The sequence below is a fragment of the Macrosteles quadrilineatus genome, unplaced genomic scaffold, assembly GCF_028750875.1.
Source record: "Macrosteles quadrilineatus isolate MER2022 unplaced genomic scaffold, UCM_ALF_1.0 Scaffold_2__2_contigs__length_208266976, whole genome shotgun sequence".
Taxonomy (NCBI): Eukaryota; Metazoa; Arthropoda; class Insecta; order Hemiptera; family Cicadellidae; genus Macrosteles; species Macrosteles quadrilineatus.
Window position 1 is genome coordinate 107,311,831 of NW_026542595.1, and position 10,496 is coordinate 107,322,326.

A 10,496-nucleotide genomic window follows, 5' to 3' on the forward strand; every position below is an offset into this window, starting at 1 on the left:
TTAAGTTCAAACAAAACAATGTAAGTAACTACTGTATTTTAACTTTTTCTTACAATAGGTAGCCTGATCAGAATCTATTGTAGGAATTAACAGTATTGGAGACTCTACTTTTAAAATGTAGCTAGCAACAACTAGTAAAACTACTGCTACATTTTCAAAAAAGTAGCTAGCTACAACTACAGCTAGGCCTACATTGAAATGTAGCTACAGCTACAATTTTAGCTACTTTTCCATAGACGTTACTTTTTAATCCACGCACATTAGATAAATGTAAAATTAATTGTAACCACATTTTTACTAAACAAACATTAAACAAAAAAATGTTAGTAATGTATTTAACATTACTTGGAAAGGAAATTATTCCTATATTGTATTTAATTTGTGGGCATTATAAACCTAACATTACAACAACAGAACCAAATAGTTGGGTGTCCCATCATATTAAGTACCTATTTTTAAATATTGCATTATTTGCAAGCATCTTATATGTAAATTTCATGAGGTTCAAAGGACGTACAGCCAAACTATATTTTAAAATCTCATTTACACGAGCCTTTTTGGTAGTCTTTTTCCAAGACTCTTCAATGACATCTACATCACCTTCTAATAACAGAAGCATGCCTGGAACATTTGCATGACAGATTTATGATGTTATAGTGGGACCTTGAGTAACACAGACACATTTTCAGGTCGATATGGATTTCAGCATCAGGTTGACCATGTTGATCCCATCTTCGGGCAGAGGTGGGTCCAGCATCGAATTCTGTAGAATGATGCGGGGCGTCGCTGCCCGAGTCCCATGGATTGGTCGGTGGCCTACTGCGTAAGTTGTTAATCAACTGCTACTTAACTGAATATTAGGATAGTATTTTTGTTGGTTTGTTTCAAAATGCCATGTATTGCGTTACAATGTCATAAGGTAAACTTAAAACTTAACATGGGTCTTGCCATGTCGGTTTAGACATTAAAATTGGAAGAAGAGGTAATATTGTGTGCTATAAAATTAATGTAAAAATAAGCAGTCAAGTTATTTTTGGACTTGTTCAATAAAATCTCAAATAAATTATTCCAATCTCAATACTAACATTATTGATACAACGTAATTACTCTTAAGATTGGGCACTAAACCTTAAAAACAAGATAGGGCAAATGCATATCACAAAATAATACTAATTAAGTGATGAGGAACAGATGCATTTACTAACAGTAACTTCTACAGTAACTATTTAGTTAGGTATGAGTAATAATGAAAATACCATAATAAGTTTTTTATACATAGTTTAGCGGTTGTTAAGGTCCGTGTTACATGTAAACGTACATTTTAGTGAATTTCCTATACAGTGTGTAAATAAGTAAACAAAAACTGTATTTTTTTACCAAAATAGATAGATATATTATGTTTGTGATATTGATTGTTAAGAAAGGTTTTACAATTCTTTACATAAAAATATTCTTTCACTCACCTCTAAATGGGTGCTTTGGAATATAAACCATATAGACCACAATAGGAGTTGTTTTTTTAAAAATAAGTCATCACCACGCCCTACCCTGTTATTAACTTTAAAAAATATTTTTCTATAACAAGCGCGGGACTTTTGTGAACAACCAATTCCACAAATAGAATGTTTCTATCAATTTTTGTATATTAAAAAATAGGTACACATCTATTTTAATATTTCTGAAATTGGTGGTTTCACATAGGCCTGAATCAAATTTTGGAATACCCACCATTTTGGCTAAGGGGAGATATGCACTTCGTGTTGATTTCATTGTGGAATTTACATCCTGTTTTTACAATAGGAATTTACAGACTGCAATACATAGCTTGTTTCAGACACACAAGAAAATCCGGAAACTGTGGTCAACATTCTGAGGCTACACCGAAAAGGTAGAAGCGGCCCAAGACCCGGGCGAGGAAGGAACAACATGCGCTACAGAGGCAGGAGGGGCTCAGGCAATCGGGGGTCGAGGGGACCACCTAGGAGACCCAGACGATCACCATCCATCCCACCAACACCCCCACCACAACTACCTTCACTCCCACCAACACCCCCACCTCAACAACCACCACCAGCCCCACCTCAACAACAACCACCACCACACCCACCTCAACAACAACCACCACCACACCCACCTCAACAACAACCAACACCACCCCCACCTCAACAACAACTACTTCAACAAACTTCCGCACTAGGCCTACCACAACGACACCCGGTACTACCACAACACTCCTACCCTGGCATATTCCCTCCTCCCAATTATTTTAACCACCAAACCTCACTCCAATACCTCATGCTGAAATCCATATCAACCTGAAAATTTGTCTGTGTTACTCAAGGTCCTACTATAACATCATAAATCTTTCATGCAAATGTTCCAGGCATGCTTCTGTTATCAGATGGTGATGTAGATGTCATTGAAGAGTCTTGGAAAAAGACTACCAAAAAGGCTCGTGTATATGAGATTTTAAAATATAGTTTGGTTGTACGTCCTTTGAACCTCATGAAATTTACATATAAGATGCTTGCAAATAATGCAATATTTAAAAATAGGTACTTAATATGATGGGACACCCAACTATTTGGTTCTCTTGTTGTAATGTTAGGTTTATAATGCCCACAAATTAAATACAATATAGGAATAATTTACTTTCCAAGTAATGTTAAATACAATACTGACATTTTTTTTTTAATGTTTGTTTGATAAAAATGTGGTTACAATTAACTTTCCATTTATCTAATGTGCGTGGATTAAAAAGTAACGTCTATGGAAAAGTAGCTAAAATTGTAGCTGTAGCTACATTTCAATGTAGGCCTAGCTGTAGTTGTAGCTAGCTACTTTTTTGAAAATGTAGCAGTAGTTGTACTAGTTGTAGCTAGCTACATTTTAAAAGTAGCTTCCCCAATACTGTTAATTTCTACAATGGATTATGATTAGGCTACCTATTGTAAGAAAAAGTTAAAATACAGTAGTTACTTACATTGTTTTGTTTGAACTAAAATATCACTTCAACAGGCGTGCACAACACAATGTGAGGATATCCACTTACTTGAGATAGTGACATCTCAAATATAGGCATACACAATCTACCGAACATCACGAACAATTTGTAAGCTACACAATTAAGTTACATAATTAAAGCCACGGATACTTACACTAAACAATAATGCGTTTAACTTTCAGCGATTAAAAGATCGCACTATGCTAGAATACTATGAAAGCGTTGGTTATGAAAAGCAATAAATAGCGCATTAGCAGCCGTTGGCAAAACACCACGTATTGACTTTGGTAATTATCAATTTAATGCATTATTTAAATTTTGCCTCAAGAAAATATTAAATTACCATAAATTTCTATTGCTGGCCTACCCCTTTGGTACGATTTCATTTTTTTCTTTTGAAATATGTTTATTACATTGTTATGAACTAGAAAACAAGTCGTTTATGTTCTAAGACTCATTTATAGTTGAGATATGTCTTTTTGATTTTAACTGGTGTGACCTCGGTTCCATAAGAACCCAACTTACTAAAAATCGATTTTTTCGTTTGTACATATTAGTTACTTCTTCATAAACAATATCTAACACCTTTTCGATAAAATTATCAGTAATTACCAATTTAATGCATTATTTAAAATGTGCCTCAAAAAATAATAAATTGGGCTACCATAAACTTCTATTACTGGCCTATCCCCTTGACATGATTTTCTTTTTTTCTTTTGAAATATGTTAATTACATTGTTATAAACTTAAAAACATGGCGCTTATGAACGTCTACTCATTTATAGTTGAGATAAGTCATATTAAATTTAACGGGGAATTTTGAACTTTGCATTTTTTTGAGCGGGGGTGGTCTGACTTTGAATCCGTAAAAACCCAAGTTACTAAATATACAAGAATCCAATGTCATTCGGTTCCATGATTAATTTTATGGAATATAATTAATTAATTTAAATAAATTATTTTTTACTATAGCTATGTTCTGTTGATTTAGGTGCTCGTCTGATTTCGGTTGCATGACGACGCTACATTAAACCAATTAACGTTGCATGACTTAGGCTAAACATGTATTTTTGAGGGTAATAAACTAAACCTATAACATTTTAGGGGATTTAAGTAATAATTTCTTCGATTTTATAGTGTTTAAAATGGAAATAAAAAATATATATAATAAATTTATAAAAATACAATATAACACACAGAAAATATATCTACACTCCTGGTGGGACAGGCTCATTATGTTGAGCGGGTTGAGGGGGATGTCCCTGGCGAGGCATCACGTCAGGGGCTCGATGTGTGAAGTTATGATGCTGGAGAATGATGTAGTGGCGTAGTGGGAGTTGTTGAGGGATTTGTTGAGGGATTTGTTGTGGGATTTGTTGAGGGATTTGTTGAGGGGCTTGGGGGAGTGGCAGGCTTGTTGATCTTGGTTGTATTCGGTGACGGGAAACTTGAAAGTTGAAAACTTAAAAAATGTGGATGGTAGAATGGGGAAATTGTAGGAGGCGAAATGAGGTATTGGAGTGAGGTTTGGTGGTTAAAATAATTGGGAGGAGGGAATATGCCAGGGTAGGAGTGTTGTGGTAGTACCGGGTGTCGTTGTGGTAGGCCTAGTGCGGAAGTTTGTTGAAGTAGTTGTTGTTGAGGTGGGGGTGGTGGTGGTTGTTGTTGAGGTGGGTGTGGTGGTGGTTGTTGTTGAGGTGGGGGTGGTGGTGGTTGTTGAGGTGGGGGTGGTGGTGGGAGTGAAGGTAGTTGTGGTGGGGCTGTTGGTGGGATGGATGGTGATCGTCTGGGTCTCCTAGGTGGTCCCCTCGACCCCCGATTGCCTGAGCCCCTCCTGCCTCTGTAACGCATGTTGTTCCTTCCTCGCCCGGGTCTTGGGCCGCTTCTACCTTTTCGGTGTAGCCTCAGAATGTTGACCACAGTTTCCGGATCTTCTTGTGTGTCTGAAACAAGCTATGTATTGCAGTCTGTAAATTCCTATTGTAAAAACAGGATGTAAATTCCACAATGAAATCAACACGAAGTGCATATCTCCCCCTAGCCAAAATGGTGGGTATTCCAAAATTTGATTCAGGCCTATGTGAAACCACCAATTTCAGAAATATTAAAACAGATGTGTACCTATTTTTTAATATACAAAAATTGATAGAAACATTCTATTTGTGGAATTGGTCGTTCACAAAAGTCCCGCGCTTGTTAAAGAAAAATATTTTTTAAAGTTAATAACAGGGTAGGGCGTGGTGATGACTTATTTTTAAAATAACAACCCCTATTGTGGTCTATATGGTTTATATTCCAAAGCACCCATTTAGAGGTGAGTGAAACAATATTTTTATGTAAAGAATTGTAAAACCTTTCTTAACAATAAATATCACAAACAGAATGTATCTATCTATTTTGGTTAAAAAATACAGTTTGTTTTGTTACTTATTTACACACTGTTTAGGAAATTCTCTAAAATGTACGTTTACATGTAACACTGACCTTAACAACTGCTAAACTATGTATAAAAAACTTATTATGGTATTTTCATTATTACTCATACCTAACTAAATAGTTATTGTAGAAGTTACTGTTAGTAAATGCATCTGTTCCTCATCACTTAATTGGTATTATTTTGTGATATGCATGTGCCCTATCTTGTTTTTAAGGTTTAGCGCCCAATCTTAAAAGTAATTACGTTTTATCAATAATGTTAGTATTGAGATTGGAATAATCTATTTGAGATTTTATTGATCAAGTCCAAAAATAACTTGACTGCTTAGTTTAACATTAATTTTAATGCTCACAAGAGATACTCTAACAATCAAAGTCACTAGTACACCCCTAGTGCACCGTAGTCTAGATGGCTTGTTTTCATACATGTATTTCCTACATTCTCTTGTTTGGCGTACGTTTGTTTTTTAATGTCTAAACCGACATGGCAAGACCCATGTTAAGTTTTAAGTTTACCTTATGACATTGTAACGCAATACATGGAATTTTGAAACAAACCAACAAAAATACTATCCTAATATTCAGTTAAGTAGCAGTTGATTAACAACTTACGCAGTAGGCCACCGGCCAATCCATGGGACTCGGGCAGCGACGTCCCGCATCATTCTACAGAATTCGATGCTGGACCCACCCCTGCCCGAAGATGGGATTTCATTAGAAAAAAAAGGAAATCGTGCAATTGGATAGGCCAGCAATAGATATTTATGGTATTTTTTTAAGTACGATGGGTTCTTATGTTACACCAACGCCATTCACGGTGACGGATATGCTACATTTTACAGAAATCATGCTACAGTAGGGTATCCACCCGGAGTCGGTAAAGATTAAAGATAAAACTGTGTTAGATATAGCATTTGCTATATCTAGCCAGGACTACAAACATCTATGTTTGTAGTCCTGATATCTAACCATGTTATACCACAGCCACCTTTTCATCTAAACCGCGCCCTGTTACAATTGGCAACGTTGCAATTAGCATTGTTTAGTGTCAGACGACGCTTAAGGTGGCAGACAGGTGACATCAGCTCATTAATTCGCACTTTATTTATTTAAATTTAAATTTATGAATTTAAATTAAAATATTGAAAATAAAACGTACAAAAAAAACAATAAATATGAATTGAGCCGTGACTTATTCCACCGGCGAATGTCACGACTCATATTCAACTGTCCAAGTGTTTTTGTATAGTAGGTTAGTTTAGTGTTTCGTTTTGTTACTTCCCACGACCCTCAACAAGGCTGTGCCTTGTTCTTATTACTCCCACCGCCAAGCGTGAGAGGTTGCGTGACGAGTGAATTGTCAACTTCTTGGCGAAGATGGATCGTTGTTAATTGAGTTTCCTTTTGGTTAGTTATGCTTCCACCATGTTTTCTTTAAATTTTGAGAGCAACTCGTCTGCAATGAGGAATCTTTAAACGCGCCAAGTGTGCCTTTTGGGGCCCAAGAAGAGGACTCAAACGATGGAGTTTCGGTGGAGGAAACTTTTCCACCCTGTGGCCTCCGTGAGGACTCTGGCCTTTTCCTCCGCCCAGCTGCATGTATCCTCTGTGCCAACAGCCTAAACCGCCAAGTTACCGCAAGTTACCATTAATGCCAAGTTACTGCATGTGTTGATGAACTTTATTTACTGTTACCGCCATGGACTCAGAGGCTTTATTATTTAGATCCAACCTTGTTATTGTTATTTATATAGAATTGTATTTCATTGTTACATAAATCGATCTGTTTAGTAAACGGCTGCCTGGATCCCCGTTCTAACTCAGAGTAAACCCGAAGTGAGGAATCGGCAAGCAGTCGGTAGACTCACAACCCCCCGCTACTCCGCACACACATTTAGATTGAGCAATCATTCAAAAATGGAAGAGAAGCAACCATCAGCTTCGCCAACTGAGGTGAAAACCACAGTAGATGACGAGAGGCCAAAGAGTAAAGGTAAGTTTGGTAAGAAAACATCAACTAAACGTGATGTACCAAAACAAACCCCAGGGCCAATAAGACCTAGCAGACCGCAAGGCGACACCCTAGCTCCTCCCTCCCTGAAACAGGCTAACGCTGAATCAAAGAACAAGACTGCGACGAACGAATCGCTCGTTTCAGAGAGTGTCTTTGCCCCGGATACCGGTTTCGAACCGACCACGCGCGAGATAGTCTTTGAAGCATCTGCCACTGGCTGGACCGATGTCGTTGACCTGACTTACGCTGAACTTAAGAACGATAAAGCAGTGCAAGTCGCAAAGGAGTTGCCTATTGAGGCTCTGCGATACTATTCCGCAGGCTGCTACTGGTTAAGAACCATAGCACTCAAGCAGCACCAGGGACATCAACTCACAGCTGCAGAAGAGAACGTGAAACTTACCTTCGAAGGGAAGACACTCGTATTGCCAGACCCCATCCACATGGGCATCAAAGCGATCGGGCGTATCACTACGAAGAATGGTGAGGTATTGACTCCGTGTCAACCCTCTTTACCCACCGCTGTCACAAACGACATTCCAGGGACACTCGGTATAGTTAACGTTCAGAACTACAACACATACACTGACCACCCAGTCATGGGTATAGCCTACGAAGGTGCGTACGAACGCGCTCAAAGTGGGACGCGTCGTGTATACGTGTCATCCGTCGCCCCCAATGGCACAACGGCAAACCGGAATCTTCAAGGTTTCGCACCATTGGCATCTGTGCGTGAGGACTGCCTCGGCATCCTACAGATGATGGGTTTTGACGTGGACACACGTCCCAGGACCATCAGTAATACGGGCATAAGCTTTCCAGCTATGAAAACCGTGTCAAACTACCTGGCTAAGACGACAACGTTTCGACTAGTCGAAGCTGATATATTCAGCATTCCTACGCTCGGATCGTTAGCTCAAACGGTTGAGACTATTCCTACAAGGGAGAGTATCGATCAACTGACTCGCGCGAGCACCATTGACGTTACGGCGCAATGTGCATCGCTGCTGTCCCCTATCCATATTGGGATAAGCGAAGTATACGGATTGTGTACTTTCAAAGGGACGTCAGATGAGCATCCGTGGGAAAGCTGGAGTCTAATCACTTGGACCGAAGCTAATCCACCACCAGACGGCTTTGTTGCTGCTAGAAACGCGAGACGAACTCTGCCCCGCAGATTTGACGCTCGTGTATTCTACACATCAATCATCAGCCTCGAAGATCAGAGGAAAACAAGGGAGAGTATCGACCGAAGCGGCCCAAGACCCGGGCGACGAAGAAACAACAGGCGTTACAGATGCAGGAGGGGCTCAGGCAATCGGGAGGGGACCTAGGAGACCGAGACGATCACCATCACTCTCAATAACACCCCCGCCACGAAGACCCAGACGATCATCATCACTCTCACCAACAACAACGCCGCGATGACCCAGACGATCCCCGTCCATCCCACCAACACCCCCACCACAACTACCTTCACTCCCACCAACACCCCCCACCTCAACAACAACCACCACCACCCCCACCTCAACAACAACTACTTCAACAAACTTCCGCACTAGGCCTACCACAACGACTCCCGGTACTACCACAACACTCCTACCCTGGCATATTCCCCCCTCCGAATTATTTTAACCACCCAACCTCACTCTAATACCTCATTCCGCCTCCTAATACCATTTCCCCATTGTACCATCCACATTTTTTAAATCAAGTTTCCCGTCACCCAATACAACCAACATCAACAAGCCTGCCACTCCCCCAAGCCCCTCAACAAATCCCTCAACAACTCCCACTACACCACTACATCATTCCCCAGCATCAGAACTTCACCCCTCGAGCCCCTTACGTGATGCCTCGCCAGGGACATCCCCCTCAACCCGCTCAACATAATGAGCCTGTCCCACCAGGAGTGTAGATATATTTTCTGTGTGTTATATTGTATTTTTAGAAATTTATTATCTATATTTTTTTGTTTCCATTTAATTAAAAAAACACTACAAACTCGAAGAAATGATTACTTAAATCCCGTAAAATGTTATAGGTTTAGTTTATTACCCACAAAAATACATGTTTAGCCAAAGTCATGCGACATTAATTGGTTTAATGTAGCGTCGTCATGCAACCGAAGTCAGACGAGCACCTAAATCAACAGAACATAGCTAAAGTAAAAATAAATTAATTATTATCCATAAAATTAATCATGGAACCGAATAACATTGGATTCTTGTATATTTAGTAACTTGGGTTCTTACGGATTTAAAGTCAGACCAACCCCGCTCAAAAAAATTCAAAGTTCAAAATTCCCCGTTTAATTCAATATGACTTATCTCAACTATAAATGAGTAGACGGACATAAGCGCCATGTTTTTAAGTTTATAACAATGTAATTAACATATTTCAAAAGAAAAAAAGAAAATCATGTCAAGGGGATAGGCCAGCATTAGATGTTTATGGTAGCCTAATTTATTAATTTTTGAGGCACATTTTAAATAATGCATTAAATTGGTAATTACTGATAATATTATCGAAAAGGTGTTAGATATTGTTTATGAAGAAGTAACTAATATGTACAAACGAAAAAATCGATTTTTAGTAAGTTGGGTTCTTATGGAACCGAGGTCACACCAGTTAAAATCAAAGTGACATATCTCAACTATAAATGAGTCTTAGAACATAAACGACTTGTTTTCTAGTTCATAACAATGTAATAAACATATTTCAAAAGAAAAAAATGAAATCGTACCAAAGGGGTAGGCCAGCAATAGAAATTTATGGTAATTTAATATTTTCTTGTGGCAAAATTTAAATAACGCATTAAATTGATAATTACCAAAGTCAACACGTGGTGTTTTGCCAACGGCTGCTAATGCGCTATTTATTGCTTTTCATAACCAACGCTTTCATAGTATTCTAGCATAGTGCGTTCTTTTAATCGCTGAAAGTTAAACGCATTATTGTTTAGTGTAAGTATCCGTGGCTTTAATTATGTAACTTAATTGTGTAGCTTACAAATTGTTCGTGATGTTCGGTAGATTGTGT

At 38.7% G+C, this 10,496-nt stretch overlaps 2 protein-coding genes across 2 annotated transcripts; one reads left to right on the plus strand and one right to left on the minus strand.

Annotated features, from left to right (window-relative positions):
• The first annotated feature begins 695 nt into the window (after positions 1-695).
• Positions 696-2,319, plus strand: LOC128984736 (uncharacterized). The gene is made up of 2 exons (XM_054404077.1): positions 696-744; positions 1,835-2,319. The coding sequence occupies exons 1-2, from the start codon at positions 696-698 to the stop codon at positions 2,317-2,319; spliced, it is 534 nt and encodes a 177-aa protein (XP_054260052.1).
• A 1,958-nt stretch (positions 2,320-4,277) lies between these two features.
• LOC128984738 (basic salivary proline-rich protein 4-like) lies at positions 4,278-7,039 on the minus strand. Its single transcript, XM_054404078.1, has 3 exons — positions 6,961-7,039; positions 4,592-4,947; positions 4,278-4,451 (listed from the first exon to the last, which is right to left on the minus strand). Exons 1-3 carry the CDS (start codon positions 7,037-7,039, stop codon positions 4,278-4,280), a joined length of 609 nt encoding a protein of 202 aa, XP_054260053.1.
• Between the last annotated feature and the right edge of the window lie 3,457 nt (positions 7,040-10,496).